This window comes from Somniosus microcephalus, unplaced genomic scaffold, assembly GCF_052327205.1.
Source record: "Somniosus microcephalus isolate GS21.2 unplaced genomic scaffold, FLI_Smic_1.0 unresolved_chr9, whole genome shotgun sequence".
In the NCBI taxonomy this organism is placed as follows: Eukaryota; Metazoa; Chordata; class Chondrichthyes; order Squaliformes; family Somniosidae; genus Somniosus; species Somniosus microcephalus.
Window position 1 is genome coordinate 22,801,241 of NW_028225187.1, and position 16,446 is coordinate 22,817,686.

Genomic DNA, 16,446 nt, shown 5'->3' on the forward strand with positions numbered 1-16,446 from the left:
AATCCAATGTAATCTGATTTCATATGTTAGGCCAAGCGCAATACCTGTGAGTATCTTTGTTTGTTAGCATAAAAGCAACGTTGTCAGAGTAGTATTTTGACAATAATATGTTTATAAAAGGTTAATGTTTGATAGTTACAGAAGTGAGTCCAAATGTTAGTTAGTTATACAATTAGTCTATTCTACTGTTGTAAATATGTTTATATCTTCTGTAATATCGAATGTATAGTACTCAGTTTATGTACAAAACATACTTTACCTTTGTTTACAGTTTCACAAATTTGTTCAAGTAAAGCTTCAAAACAGCAAACGGCTTCACGAATAATTATTTTTGAATAAGTGTTTAACTTGCTGGATAACTAGATAGGAGCACGTCTAGCGCGGCCAGTATAGAAACAGAAAAAGTAAACACAATGAAGGAAAAAGAAAGATGATGCAGAATACATTCCACATTTTATTAATTCAATCTACGATGTAATTCGGATTCTCTCTCCTTTAATGTGAGACATAAACGTGGAATACAATGATTTAACTGATTGCAGTTTGATTAATTATGAACAAAACGTATACAAAATGGACCGGGTGAATAAAAAAAAGACATCTTTAGTGACTAGTTAAACATCAGTGTAGCTTTAGCAGTAGTAATTAGGCCGATGGGACGATGAGTTACTGGGACTTAAATGTATGATGATAATGGGCCTCAATTTGCGGTCGGAGGCATCCCGGGGGAGTATGTGTCCGAACCAGAAGAAAAGTACCAAAACGACCGGATGGGCCTGGAGGTTTGTAGACTCGCACTGCTGGCCTTCGTAGCGAGAGGGTTTGAGTACAGGAACAAGGATGTCTTGCTGCAGTTGTACAGGGTATTGGTGAGACCACATCTTCAGTATTTTGTGCAGTTTCGGTCGCCTTATCTGAGGAAGGATGTTCTTGCCATGGAAGGAGCTCAGTGAAGATTCACCAGGCTGATACCTGGGATGGCATGAATGATTTATGAGGAGAGATTGGGACGATTGGGCTTATACTCGCATGAGTTTAGAAGAATGAGAGGGGATCTCATTGAAACTTATAAAATTCTGACAGGACTGTACAGACTAGATGCAGGAAGGATGTTCCCGATGTTCGGGGAGTCCAGAACCAGGAGTCACAGTCTAAGGATAAGGGGTAAGCCATTTAGGACAGGAATGAGGAGGAATTTTTTCACCCAGAGAGTGGTGAACCTTTGGAATTCTCTACCACAGAAGGCAGTAGAGGCCAATTCATTAAATATATTCAAGAAGGAGTTGGATATATTTGTTAAGGCTAATGGGATCAAGGGGTATGGGGAGAAAGCGGGGACAGGGTACTGAATTTGGATGATCAGCCATGATCGCATTGAATGGCGGAGCAGGCTCGAGGGACCGAATGGCCTTCTCTTGCTCCTATCGTCTATGTTTCTATGGGCACCTGCGCATAGGCATGCGTAAAGGCCCACCTATCCCAGGGGTGCACACGGTTCGCAATTACCACAGGATCACGCAGGCCAAGCCAACCAATGAAAAAGGGGGGTTCCCCATTAAGCTGGTGGGGATTCCATTAAAGCACGGAATCCCCTTAAGCATGAATAGCAATCCCCTAAAAAGCACAATTACTCACCAGTTGAATAAATAAAAATTATTACATGTTCAAAATTAATTGAAAAATACAATTAAATTAAACGTTTAAAACAAAATTTGAAAAATAAATGTAAACGTTTTAAAGGGGCTAAAATAATTTAAACCACTTTTAAAGTTTTTATTATGTTTACATAATTTTTTTTAAAAATTATAGATTTTTTATCTTTTAAGCTGGTAAAAGAAGGATTTCTGCAGCATAAAATTAAATTTTTAGTGAGGTTGGTGGATTGAAGGTCATTACAGGAAACTCTCTAACCGGCACCTAAATAACCAGAAATCTCTGTTAACCGGCAAAATTCTGCAGTAGCTTCAGATAAGTTATACTTCATATTAGTGGCAGTTCCTGGATCTGTGGCTGCGTAACTGGGGCTCGTGCACTTGTTGCTAAGCAACAGGGACGCTTGGTCTGTGGCCGGAGTTGCTGCACATGTTGCTAAGCAACAGGGAAGCCTGGATTTGTTGCTGTGCATGGAGCTCTCGTCCCTTTCTACTATACCTCTCAGTAATCCGGACTTCTTGATAAAACAGCACCACGCCGGTCCCATCGGTGCTGGATAATAGAGTTTCCATTACATCTCATTCGGGGGATTCTCTTCGGAAATGATTGAAATGAAATTCAGCTTTGTGCTTGGAGGACCGGGCTCATGGGATTACAGTCAAACGCTCACACGGCCTGTGTCCCTGGGATCCGTAACCAATCGCGCTGCCCCTCCGCCCTGAGGCCTGTGGCGGCAAGTTTTAGCAGCCTCGCGGCCAGCCGGTGGTTTGGTAATTCGATGGAATCTGGAACAGTACCCATGGATTGGAGGGTAGCTAATGTTACCTCACTATTCAAAAAAGGTGGTAGAAAGAAAATGGGGAATTACAGACCGGTAAGCCTGACATCGGTAGTGGGGAAAATGCTAGAGTCCATTATAAAAGATGTAATAGCAGAGCACTTGGAAAACAGTGACCGGATCGGACAAATTCAACATGGATTTACAAAAGGTAAATCGTGCTTGACTAAGCTACTGGAATTTTTTGAGGATGTAACTGGTAAAATAGATAAGGGAAAACCAGTGGATGTGGTGTATTTGGACTTTCAGAAGGCTTTCGATAAGGTTCCGCATAAGAGATTAGCGTGTAAAGTTAAGGCACATGGGATTGGGGGCAAGGTATTGACTTGGATAGAGAACTGGTTGGCAGACAGAAAGCAAAGTGTTGGAATAAACCGGTCTTTTTCTGAGTGACAGGCAGTGACTAGTGGGGTAACGCAGGGATCGGTCCTTGGACCCCAGCTATTCACAATGTATATTAATGATCTGGATGAGAGAACTAGGTGAAATATCTCCAAATTTGCAGACAACACAAAGCTAGGTGGGCGTGTGTGCTGTGAGGAGGATGCTGAGAAACTCCAGGATGATTTGGAGAGGTTGGGTGATTGGGCAAAAGCATGGCAGATGCAATATAACGTGGATAAATGCGAGGTTATCCACTTTGGTGGCAAAAACAGGAAGGCAGATTATTATCTGAATGGCAATAGATTGGGAGAATAGGGAAGTGCAACGAGACCTGGGTGTCCTTGTGCACCAGTCGCTGAAGGTAAGCATGCAGGTGCAGCAGGCGGTTAAGAAGGCAAATGGTATGTTGGCCTTTGTAGCAAGAGGATTTGATTACAGGAACAAGGATTTCTTGCTGCAGTTATACAGGGCCTTGGTGAGACCACATCTTGAGTATTGTGTGCAGTTTTGGTCACCTTATCTGAGGAAGGATGTTCGTGCCATGGAGGGAGTTCAGCGAAGATTCACCAGGCTGATACCTGGGATGGCAGGAATGACGTTTGAGGAGAGATTGGGTCGATTGGGCTTGTACTCGCTGGAGTTTAGAAGAATGAGAGGGGATCTCATTGAAATTTATAAAATTCTGACAGGATTGGACAGACTAGATGCAGGAAGGATGTTCCCGATAGTCGGGGAGTCCAGAACCAGGGGTCACAGTCTAAGGATAAGGGGTAAGCCATTTAGGACAGAAATGAGGAGGAATTTCTTCACCCAGAGAGTGGTGAACCTGTGGCATTCTCTACCACAGAAGGCAGTAGAGACCAATTCATTAAATATATTCAAGAAGGAGTTGGAAATATTTCTTAAGGCTAATGGGATATGGGGAGAAAGCAGGGACAGGGTACTGAATTTGGATGATCAGCTATGATCGCATTGAATGGCGGAGCAGGCTCGAGGGGCCGAATGGCCTACTCCTGATCCTATCTTCTATGTTTCTATGTTTCATTCGCGGGTCGGAAGCCTAATCCGGAGGTACGCATCCGACAATTACTAGCCCAATGTGTCACGGCTACTGAGGTAATATATGGTGCTGGATATCTAAAATTAAAAAAAAAAAAGAAAATATTGTAATTTTACTTGAGAATTTGGGGGCTGCATATCAATGAAGACGGGAGTGGGTCTTGAAACTCTTGCTGTTTTGCGGACATTGTGGGTGAAACTCGACATGGGTGGGCTTGCAAATCGGGCGCTATCGCAACTGCTGCCCGTTGTCCGCCCCGCGCAATATTCAGTCCCTTTGACTTTAACTCCTGTTCAAACCGAATATTGTGCCCGGCGGAAAACAGGTGCCTGCTGCGACACCGCAAGACAATTTGTGAGTGCATTCTGTGAGATTGGGCACATTGCTAGCCGTGGTATGATCGCACAGCTTCATGTTGCCGCACTCATCCACAATCTGGTGTCTCTCGATTCAATGCTTCAGGGGACGCAACAGACCCATAGGAGAGTTTAATGCATAGTAAATGTACGAATATTGTATTTTTGCCACTGTATGATATATGCAAGCAATTTGGATTTCGGAAACCGTTGCCTATGAATAGAAAGGAAATAGTCCCATTTTTTGAAAATAAAATCTTGCCAAAACGTTGCTGGTGAGGATGGCGATTCTGTTTTTCTTGTTATCTTGGATGAAGAGGCACTTGCGAATATTGTCAAGGAATTGAAAGCGTTAGCACCTCATATAGATGTATCTTCATCCATGTATTCACTGCGATCGGGATCTTCCTGATTTGTAATTAGCGGCTGTAGGTTATGGATCCGACTTCCTGTCAAACAGCAATATATTACAGTTAACGCAATAGACTATGAGATGGCTAATCTTCAATATTTATCAATAAACCGAATATATTGAGCTGCTCAACATCATATGAACATATCACGTAAGTACACCAACTCCGCTGTTTCCATCGTATATTGTGCTAGACATCTAGATGACTACTGCCGCATGGATGCATGATCAGATTTGCTGGTACAGAGCATCAGCGAGGGGACCCTTCTAAAAGACTGAGTCTGGGAGGAGTTAGGTATCAGAGGCATTTCCCCATTTTTGGTTTCTCGATGTTTCCCAATTAAAACTACCTGTGCATAGGCCACTGTCATGCATCCTGTCCCCGATTAGTTTGCTTTGACTTACATAAGGGCATAAGAACATAAGACAGAGTCAATGCTTCAGGTCATGATAACATAAGACATAGGAGCAGGAGTAGGTCATTCGGCCCCTCGAGCCTACTCCGCTATTCAATAAGATCATGGCTGATCTGATCTTGGCCTCAACTCCACTTCCCTGCCCGCTCCCCATAACCCTTGACACCCTTACCATTCCAAGATCTGTCTCTCTCCACCTTGAATGTATTCAATGACTCCGCCTCCACAGCTCTCCGGGGTGGAGAATTCCACAGATTCATGACCCTCTGAGAGAAGAAATTCCTCCTCATTTCCGATTTAAATGGGCGACCCCTTATTCTGAAACTATGCCCCCTAGTTCTAGATTCCCCCATGAGGGGAAACATCCTCTCTGCATTTTCCCTGTCGAGCCCCTTCAGAATCTTATATGTTTCAATAAGATCCCCTCTCATTCTTCTAAACTCCAATGAGTATAGGCCCAACCTGCTCAACCTTTCTTCATAAGACAGCCCTTTCATCTCCAGAATCAACCTCGTGAACCTTCTCTGAACTGCCTCCAATGCAAGTATATCCTTCCTTAAATAAGGAGACCAAAACTGTACGCAGTACTCCAGGTGTGGTCTCACCAATACCTTGTACAGTTGTAACAGGACTCCCCTACTTTTGTACTCCATTCCCTTTGTAATAAAGGCTAAGGGATTAAAAATTGAGTAGCGCCACAACTGAGGCACTAACTTCGCCGGGGCGCTAAATTAGCAGCCCCCCCCGCACCAGAAATTGAGTGGTTGCACCCCAAGAGGGAAGCGGGGCGCTACTGGAAGTGCCCCGCATCCCTCTTCGGGCGCTGTGAGTCAATATTGCGGCGTTATCACAGAAATCACAGAAATCACATAAACCCCACAGTGCAGATAGAGGCCATTTCGGCCCATCGAGCCTGCACCGACACATCACAGAATCACAGAAACCCCACAGTGCAGATAAAGGCCATTTCAGCCCATCGAGCCTGCACCGACACATATCCCACCCGATCCCCGTGACCCCACGTCTTTAATCCCCCTAACACTAAGGGTCAATTTATCATAGCCAATCATCCTAACCCGCACATCTTTGGACTGTGGGAGGAAACTGGAGCACCCGGAGGAAACCCACGCAAACACGGGGAGAATGTGCAAACTCCACACAGACAGTCGCCCGAGGCCGGAGTCGAACCCGGGTCCCTGGCGCTGTGAGGCAACAGTGCTAACCACTACGCCACCGTGCTGCCCCACCCGATCCCCGTAACCCCTACACCAACACATATCCCACCCTATCCCCGTAACCCCACATATTTAATCCCCCTAACACTAAGGGTCAATTTATCATAGCCAATCAACCTAACCCGCACATCTTTGGACTGTGGGAGGAAACCGGAGCACCCGGAGGAAACCCACGCAAACACGGGGAGAATGCCACACGCTGCGGTATTGCAGGCCTACCTCCCCTTCTTAAAGGGGAGGGGCCTTGTGCAGCGTGACCTGGGGCCCAGCTGGGTCCCCGGGGATCGGGAGTGCAGGCAAAAGAGCCTGGCACTCAAGAGAAGTGCCGGGCTCTTGGAGCACAGCCAGCACTCCGCGGGGGGGCGGGGGGAGTTCAGGAGGCTGGGGACTGTAGTGTATGTGCTTTAAGCCAGAACTACTTTTTACAGCTCCTGTATACTGTAGTACCGGCAGTAACCACACCGGTATATAAGCTCTGCGCATGCCTCTGTACCCCAGTCTAGAGATCACCCTCCTCCAGTAAAGACCTGTTATTTGCTTATGTACAGCATCGGTGTAATTATTTATCCACTGAACCATGGATCTAACAGTGGCGATGAGTGTTGATGCGAATCTACCTGCAATATTAAAAAAAATAAAAAAATAGTCGAGTCCAGGAACACGGGCGTCGACCGCGAGCAATCACCCAGCAGTCAGGCAGAGATCCAACTTCGCTGGGGAGGCTGTGGAGAGCCGGGCTTGGTTCCCCAGCCACAACGAACAGTAAGAGAACGACGACAGGTCCAAAGCAGACCCTTCCCGAGCAGCAGCGGCTGGAGCCGACCGACGGCAGAGAGAGAGAGAGCCAGGCAGCGTCAACGGCATAAGAAAGAGGGTGAAGAGAGCAGGGTGCAGCCGGGGGTTGATCACCGAGCAGCGTCGAGGAAAAATACTGCAAACCGGAGAGAGAGAGGGTAAGAAACAGTCGGGTTCTAGACTGAGTGGCGTCGACAAATATCAAGAGAAGAACGCGCAGAGCACAGCCAGGGATCACGGGCTGATCAGGGTCCATGGGACGAAGCAAGGGGAGACACCATTGAGCCGCGGAGAAGCAGGGAGAGCGCGGGAGGCGCCATTGAGCCACGGAGAAGAAGGAAGAGCGCGGGAGACGCAATTTTGCGAAGCCGCAGCGGAGAAGACGGGCGAGCGCAGGAAGGAAGGAAAGCGTGGGAGACGCCATATTGTGCCAGCGGAGAAGAAGGGGAAGCGCGGGAGGCGCCATTGGGGATAGTTAACGCACAACCAAGGATGCCGAAGAGTGGCAGTATCTCTACGTTCGACAATGAAGTCGAAGATTGGGTGACATATGTGGAACGTATTGAGGTGCACTGCAGGGCAAATTAAGTGCCAGATGCTAATAAAGCACTGGTTCTGTTAAATTCCATGGGTGCAAAAACTTATGGGTTACTGCGAAATCTAATAACCCCAGAGAAGCCGGTAAACAAGAATTTTGAAAGCATAGTAGAAATCTTACAGGACCACTTAAACCCCACACCGCTGCTGATGGCAGAATGATTTAAGTTCCATAAAAGGAACCAACACAAAGACAAAAGCAATGCTGAGTACCTAACGGAACTGCGCAAGCTATCGAAATACTGCCAGTTTGGAGCGGGACTAGCAGACACGTTAAGGGACAAGTTTGTGTGTGGGCTACAAAGTGAAGGAACCCAGAAACAGCTTCTGTCAGAAAAGGACCTTAAGCTGGACAAAACTTTCAATATGGCAGTATCACACGAAGCAGCCGCAAGGGGCGCTGCAGAGATACAACGGAGACCGCAAGAATACGGCACCAACGAAATGACCTATGGAACAGGGAAGTGCTATCGCTGCGGCAGAACAACACATGACCAGAAAGATTGTTGGTTCAAGGACCAAGTGTGCAGACAGTGTGGGAAAGCAGGGCACATAGCAAGAGTCTGCAGGTCTGGGAAGAAAACCAACAGTAAGAAATCTCCACAGGAGAAGTACAAAAAGGTGCACCAGGTGATGGACAGTGGTTCAGATGAACAGAAAAGTGACACAGACTCCGGAAGCAAGGAGCTGGGTTGTCTGAAACTACATAATGTAACCGAAATGGAGGATCACCAGACTATCTGGGTTACACACAAGATAGACGGAGTCCAAGTGGAAATGGAATTGGACACAGGGTCAGCTCTAACAGTCATAAATCAAAGAGACTACAAGCGGCTATTTTCACACATACCCTTGAAAGCTACAGAGATTGTCTTGAAGACGTATACGGGGCAAAAAGTCTACCCCAAAGGAAAAATAAGGGTGAAAGTGACATATAAATGTCAGGAAATACCTAAAATGGATATATATGTATTGCCAAATGGAGGACCACCACTGCTAGGACGTGAATGGATCCGGAAGATACATTTAGATTGGCATTCCATACAGGCACTGAAGGTGGAGGCCAAAAAGGATGACGACGTCACACCTGGACGACTGTCAAAAATGCTAACTGACGCAAAAGAAGTGTTCCAGGAGGGACTAGGAACACTAAAAGGAATAACAGCAACAATTAAAATAGAGGATAATGCAAGCCCAAAGTTTCTGAAGGCCAGACCAGTGCCTTATGCGATCAGACCAGCGGTTGAAGCAGAGCTGGAAGGGTTGGAACGTTCAGGAGTACTGTCCAAAGTGGACTGGAGCGAGTGGGCTACACCCATCATTCCTGTAATGAAGAGGTCGTTGAGTAATACGCCTGGGGAACCAAAGAAAGTCCGCATCTGTGGGGATTTTAAGGTGACAGTGAACCCAGTCCTTCACACGGTGCAATATCCGCTTCCACGAATTGAGGATATTTTCGCCTCGCTATCTGGTGGTAAACGCCTCACCAAAATTGATCTAGCCCAGGCGTACTTGCAAATGGAGGTAGAAGAAGCTTCAAAACATTACCTTACGATCAACACCCATAAATGTCTCTATCAATACAACCGACTGGTGTTTGGAGTAGCCTCGGCTCCGGCTATCTGGCAAAGGGCGATGGATCAGGTCCTGCAAGGGATTCGAGGGACCCAGTGTTATTTGGACGACATCTTGGTCATGGGCGAAAATGACGGTGATCACCTCGCTAACTTGGAGAAGGTGCTCGCCAGATTAAAGGAATATGGGCTACGAGCTAATCGCCACAAGTGCGAGCTTTTCCAGAAACAGATCTCGTATTGCGGCCACGTCATCGATGAAGAGGGGTTACATAAGTCCCCTGACAAGATTGAGGCAGTAGTCAAGGCTTCAGCACCGGAATATGTGTCACAACTGAGGTCGTTCCTCGGGCTGGTAAACTATTACCACAAGTTCTTACCAAATTTGCCTATGGTATTACACCCGCTGAACACCCTACTGCAAACAGGGGTACCATGGAAGTGGGATGACGAACGTAGATGAGCTTTCCAGAAGTGTAAAGAATTGATCACATCAAAAGAGGTGTTGGCCCATTTCAACCCAGCACTACCAATTCGTTTGGCATGTGATGCATCACCCTACGGCATTGGAGCGGTGCTGTCGCACAAATTCCCAGACGGGTTGGCGAGGCCAGTAGCCTTTGCATCTCGGTCACTAACCTCAGCCAAGCTCAACTCCGCCCAGATTGACAGGGAAGCCCTCAGCCTAGTATGGGGAGCAAAAAAATTCAACCATTATCTGCATGGGCAGAAGTTCACCTTGCTGACTGACCACCAACCACTTGTCTCCATCTTTAATCCTAAGAAGGGCGTGCCAGTAATGACCGCACAGCGGTTACAAAGATGGTCCCTGTTTCTAGGGGCGAATCAATATGAAATAGAATATAAAGGCACGAAACAGCATGGGAACGCTGATGGGCTATCGCGCCTGCCACTGCCTACAGTGGAGGGAGCACCAGCAGTGGAACCTATCGAGATATTTTATTCGTCGATAATTGAACGATTGCCAGTAACAAACGCGGATATAGAGAAGGAGACCCGCAATGATCCGACGCTGTCACGGGTATATGAATTGACGGTGAGGGGATGGCCAACACATGGCGACTCACTGTTGCCAGCATTCTCATCCAGAAGAGAACAGCTGTCAGTATGCCAGGGGACAGTGATGTGTGGATCCAGAGTGGTGATTCCACCCAAGTTAAGGGAGAGAGTGCTAAAGGAGCTACATGAAGGTCATCTGGGGGGGAGTGAAAATGAAAAGCCTTGCTAGGGCTTATGTGTGGTGGCCGGGAATCGATCAACAAATCGAAGACCTAACTAAGAGCTGCTTAGGATGCCAGAAGGTCCAAAATGCACCACCACATGCCCCTCTACACCCATGGGAGTGGCCCTCCTCTCCATGGCAACGGGTGCACATTGATTTCGCTGGTCCATTCATGGACTCAATGTTCTTAATAGCAGTGGATGCTCATTCAAAGTGGCCTGAGGTGATAAAGATGTCTTCAACCACTACAGAGAAAACGATTGCAGTCCTACGGACCATATTTGCCAGAAACGGTTTGCCAGAGCAGATCTGCTCTGATAATGGACCACAGTTTGTGTCCGACGAGTTCCAAAAATTCATGAAAAGGAATGGGGTAAGGCATTACACATCCGCCCCGTATCATCCAGCCACCAATGGATTGGCTGACAGGTTCGTACAAACCTTTAAGAAGGTGATAAAGGCCATGTGCGACGAGGAAATTCCACTACAGCATAAGCTGGACAATTTCTTATTAGCCTACCGAAACGCGACACATGCAGTTACCAACCAGACCCCGGCCATGATGTTCTTTAACCGAAGGTTGAGATCTCGTCTGGACTTGCTCAGACCAAATGTGCGAAGAAATGTTGAGGACAAACAATTCCAGTACATCAACGAGAAGCCGACAAGGAGCTTCAATGTAGGGCAACCAGTCTTGGCCCGTGACTATCGAACAGAGAAGTGGCAACCCGGAACGATATGTACAAGGCAGGGGCCATTAATGTACACAGTGGATGTCGGGGAGAACATTGTGAGACGCCACGTCGATCAGATCTTAGCGTCACAGGAAGGTGTCAACCCCATGTCTCGAGTACCTGGGGATGAACCCGACATACTGGTAGCATCTACTTCCGATGCAGTAGCAGTGGAACCCGATGAACTACCCAATGAAAAGGGGTCAGAATCGCCTCTGCACCAAGAACAAGAACCTCCGGAAAGGTGCTATCCCGAAAGGGTCAGGAAGCCGCCCCAAAGACTGAATCTATAAATGGACTTTTGTTATTGAATGTACATGTAAAAATGTAATTGTTATTTGAATATTAAGGGGGTATTATTAATCTAAAAAGGGAGGAATTGTAGTGTATATGCTTTAAGTCAGAACTACTTTTTACAGCTCCTGTATACTGCAGTAACGGCAGTAACCACACCGGTATATAAGCTGTGCGCATGCCTCTGTACCCCAGTCTAGAGATCACCCTCCTCCAGTAAAGACCTGTTATTTGTTTATGTACAGCATCCGTGTAATTATTTATCCACTGAACCACGGATCTAACAGGGACGGGAGCGCAGGCAGGTGCTGGCAGGCGGCCAGCAACAAAAATGGCCGCCCCTCACCTCGCATTTAAATTGCATCTCCCCGGCCGCAGGTACGCCACCCTGACCCTGTCGGACATAGCATCCGGCGGTAAGTCAGGGGGCGCACCCGAAGATCCCGGCCGGGGCGTGAGCGGGGCGCTGCGCACACCAATGACGTCATCGCCAGCGGCGCAGCGCTATCGGTTAGCGCCACCACTAACCTCCCGCTGAATTTGGCGGGAGGCGTGGGCAGTGCTGCGCCCGGGCGCCAGTTCGTTTGCGCCCCACTTAGCGCCCTCTTAAAGCACTAACGGGTGGCATAACCAACTGAATTTTTCCCCCCAAGACTCCATTTGCCTTCCTGTTTTTACTTACATTTTTACAACACCTGGACCCGAACGTGCTGCAGGTCAGGAGGTTGCTAATGGGATGTTGGGGACATTGCTTTTTACAATGTGCCTAACTGACTTATTCCGGGTTGTGCTCTTTCAGTAGATTTAAAGCCCTTTCTATGATGGGGGTTCCACAAATACAGACAGTGCTCCACATATGCTGTAACCATTCTGCTTCATATATGCCCTCAATTCAAAAAGTAACCACTCGTTCCACCGTATCTTCATTTTGCACGTGTTTAACTTGTTGTGAATGTCACACGTATTTTGTATTGAATGCCTATTTTAATCGCATCATTCCCAGGCTCCCTGAGGTGCTTCACGTCCCCCTGTGTCTAACCAACGGACGATCAACTACTTTCCATCCACCGAGACTCGGTCTGGTTGTCGGGTGACCTTCAATTCGCTCTATGTAATGGGAGGTCCCCAACTCTTCTTTAAACTCAGAAAACTCCACACGGAAGGCCAGCTGTGGAATAGTGTCTCTGCACCATTGGTCATCGTGGACAGGCAAAGCATGTTGGTTCTTCAAATAACACTTCTCAAGTATGAACTGCGCCCCTTAGAAATTAAATTGGGCTGTCCTAATAATTAGAACGAATCAAAGAAACATAGAAGATAGGAGCAGGAGTAGGCCATTCGGCCCCTCGAGCCTGTTCCGCCATTTAATGAGATCATGGCTGATCATCCAAATTCAGTACCCTGTCCCTGCTTTCTCCCCATATCCCTTGATCCCTTTAGCCTTAAGAAATATATCTAACTCCTTCTTGAATATATCTTGAAATGGCCTCAACTGCCTTATGTGGTAGAGAATTCCAGAGGTTCACCACTCTCTGGGTGAAGAAATTCCTCCTCATCTCAGTCCTAAATGGCTTACCCCTTATCTTTAGACTGTGGCCCCTGGTTCTGGACTCCCCTGGCCATGAGGAATATCCTTCCTGCATCTAGTCTGTCTAGTCCTGTTAGAATTTTATAAGCTTCAATGAGATCCCCTCTCATTCTTCTAAACTCCAGCGAGTATAAGCTCGATCGAACCAATCTCTCCTCATAAGTCATTCCTGCCATCCCAGGTATCAGACTGGTGAATCTTCGCTGCACTCCCTCCATGACAAGAACATCCTTCCTCAGATAAGGTGACCAAAACTGCACACAATACTCAAGATGTGGTCTCACCAAGGCCCTGTACAACTGCAGCAAGACATCCTTGTTCCTGTACTCAAACCCTCTCGCTACGAAGGCCAACATACCATTTGCCTTCTTAACCATCTGCTGCACCTGCATACTTACCTTCAGCGACTGGTGCACAAGCATGCCCAGGTCTCGTTGCACTTCCCCTTCTCCCAATCTGAGGTTGAGGTTAACGCAGCATTTCACTTTGCTTGATCACTACAGAAGTCATTCTGAGGGGGATTGACAGCGTGGACGCTCAGAGGATGTTTCCCCTAGTGGGGGTATCTAGATCCATTGGCAGGATAGGCGCACCAACTTCAGTGTTCTCGCTCAGGCCAACATCCCCAGCATCGAAGCTTTGACCACGCTCGATCAGCTCCGACGGACGGGTCACATCGTCCGCATGTCCGATATGAGACTCCCAAAATAAGCGCTCTACTCGGAGCTCCGACATGGCTAGAGAGCATCAGGTGGGCAGAGGAAACGCTTCAAGGACACCATCAAAGCCTCCTTGAAAAAGTGTAACATCCCTACCGACACCTTGGTATCCCTGGCCCAAGACCAGAGCACAAAGTGGAGGAGAAGCATCCGGGAAGGCGCCGAACACCTCGAGTCTCTTCGCCGGGAGCAAGCGGTGTAATGATCAATAACATGTCATTCTGGAGTGGTACACTAGATGGAGCCGTAGAGCTGCATAGAGCTGTATATTTAGTTGTATGTGTTTAAGACTACACTACCCAGGATGCACTAGGCTACCCAGAAGGCAGTAGTCAAGATGGAAGCCTGCACACAGAAACACACATGCTGAAACCCTACAGATACTGTACCTAGAGAACGTGTACTGAATAAATGTCTCGCTAGAAGCTAGCTGTTCATAATAAGAATGTCTAGTTATTAATGAACATAACACAGGCAGCACAGTGGCATAGTGGTTAGCACTGTTGCCTCACAGCGCCAGGGACCCGGGTTCGAATCCGGCCTCGGGCGACTGTCTGTGTGGAGTTTGCACATTCTCCCCGTGTTTGCGTGGGTTTCCTCCGGGTGCTCTGGTTTCCTCCCACAGTCCAAAGATGTGCGGGTTAGGATGATTGGCTATGATAAATTGACCCTTAGTGTTAGGAGGGTTAAATACATGGGGTTATGGGGATAGGGTGGATATGTGTTGGTGCAGGCTCGATGGGCCGAAATGGCCTCTATCTGCACTGTGGGGTTTCTGTGATTCTGTGAACAAGTGGAAGCCAAGCGCAGGCAGCGCAAGGAGCGCACGTCAACCAAAGCACCCCACCAACCCACCCCTTCAACCACCGTCTGCCCCACCTGTGACAGAGACTGTAGGTCCCGCATTGGGCTCATCAGTCACCTGCGAACTCAGTGTTAATGTGGAAGCAAGTCATCCTCGGTTCCCAGGCACTGCCTAAGAAGAAGAGAGGATCTAGAACTAGGAGGCATAGTTTCCGAATAAGGGGTCGCCCATTTAAGTCAGAGTTGAGGATGAATTTCTTCTCTCAGAGGTTCGTGAATCTTTGGAATTCTCTACCCCAGAGAGCTGGGGAGGCGGAGTCATTGAATATATTCAACGCGGAGATTGACAGTCCATTTGAACTACAGGGGAGTCAAGGGGTATGGGGAGAGAGCGGGCAAGTGGTGTTGAGGCCAAGGTTGGATCAGCCTTGATCTTATTGAATGGCAGAGCCGGCTCGAGGGGCTGAATGAAACATAGAAGATAGGAGCAGGAGTGGGCCATTCGGTCCCTCGAGCCTGCTCCGCCATTCAATGAGATCATGGCTGATCATTCAAATTCAGTACCCTGTCCCTGCTTTCTCCCCATATCCCTTGATCCCTTTAGCCTTAAGAAATATATCCAACTCCTTCTTGAATATATTTAATGAATTGGCCTCCACTGCCTCCTGTGGTAGAGAATTCCACAGGTTCACCACTCTCTGGGTGAAGAAATTCCTCCTCATTTCTGTCCTAAATGGCTTACCCCTTATCCTTAGACTGTGACCCCTGGTTCTGGACTCCCCTGCCATCGGGAACATCCTTCCCGCACCTAGTCTGTCCAGTCCTGTCAGAATTTTATAAGTTTCAATGGCCTACTCCTGCTCCTGTTTCTTAGATACGTGCAGAACATAGGTCAGAAATGTAGATACAAACTCGTAAACGCGGCGGAAGCGAAATGGTGGCCATTGCATCTGCCGCTATTTCGAGGGCAGCCAATGGAATGAATATTGGAACGGTCATATAATGGGCGGCAGATGCAACACCGACCGATTTACATTCCGGCCCAATCGGGCATTCGCCCCCACTGTGATTTGGCATTGAAATATTCGATTTCATTAAATTAGCAAGACCAGGTAATCTCCCGCTTTAAGTACGATGCCAATGATGAAACGACGATTGCAGGAAGCTATCGCCAGCACTGGAGAATGTGTCTCGGCAGAGGATCCATCAGGCGCCTGGGGCAGTAAGTTGAACATGAGTTCTAACTTTCTAACATGAGCTGAACGTCGAGCATTTTGCTACTTACCTTTCCGTTCCCAAAAGTACCCGGATTTGCGATAGTGATTAAAAACAAAACATCCAATCACGAGGAAGATTAATGCAGCCACACAAAGGCCAATAATTCCTTTCCTGTTCAGAGAGCCTGTCGAGTAAAGTGGGAAAAACAAACTAAATCGCCATATTCTTTCACACAAATTTGAGCTAGTTAAAACGTATTATGGTGAATGTTATTCCCTCGAGATTGCTTCAAATAAAAGTAGAAAACTAAGGAAATAAAAGAGTAAATAACATCCTAAAGAATTTTGTTTCTTAACGATTTATTTTCGTCAGTAAATGTCAGGATCAAAAGCAAACCTTTCCAATGTATCTTGCTTTGGAAACAGGAAAGCTAATGGGTTTAAGATAGATAAATATATAGATAGATAGAGAGATAGATAGATAGATAGATAGAGAGATAGATAGATAGGTAGATAGATAGATAGAC

General features: G+C 47.1%; 1 protein-coding gene across 1 annotated transcript in view; it reads right to left on the reverse strand.

Annotated features, from left to right (window-relative positions):
* Window positions 1-436: 436 nt before the first annotated feature.
* Window positions 437-16,446, reverse strand: part of LOC147084917 (scavenger receptor cysteine-rich domain-containing protein DMBT1-like) — a 114,251-nt gene continuing 98,241 nt past the window's right edge. The window contains exons 15-16 of the mRNA XM_085979633.1: window positions 15,988-16,104; window positions 437-4,740 (exon numbers count right to left, since the gene is read on the reverse strand). Of these exons, the coding sequence (XP_085835759.1) occupies window positions 4,652-4,740; window positions 15,988-16,104 (206 nt within the window). The 3' untranslated portion in view covers window positions 437-4,651. The remainder of the gene's footprint in view (window positions 4,741-15,987; window positions 16,105-16,446) is intronic.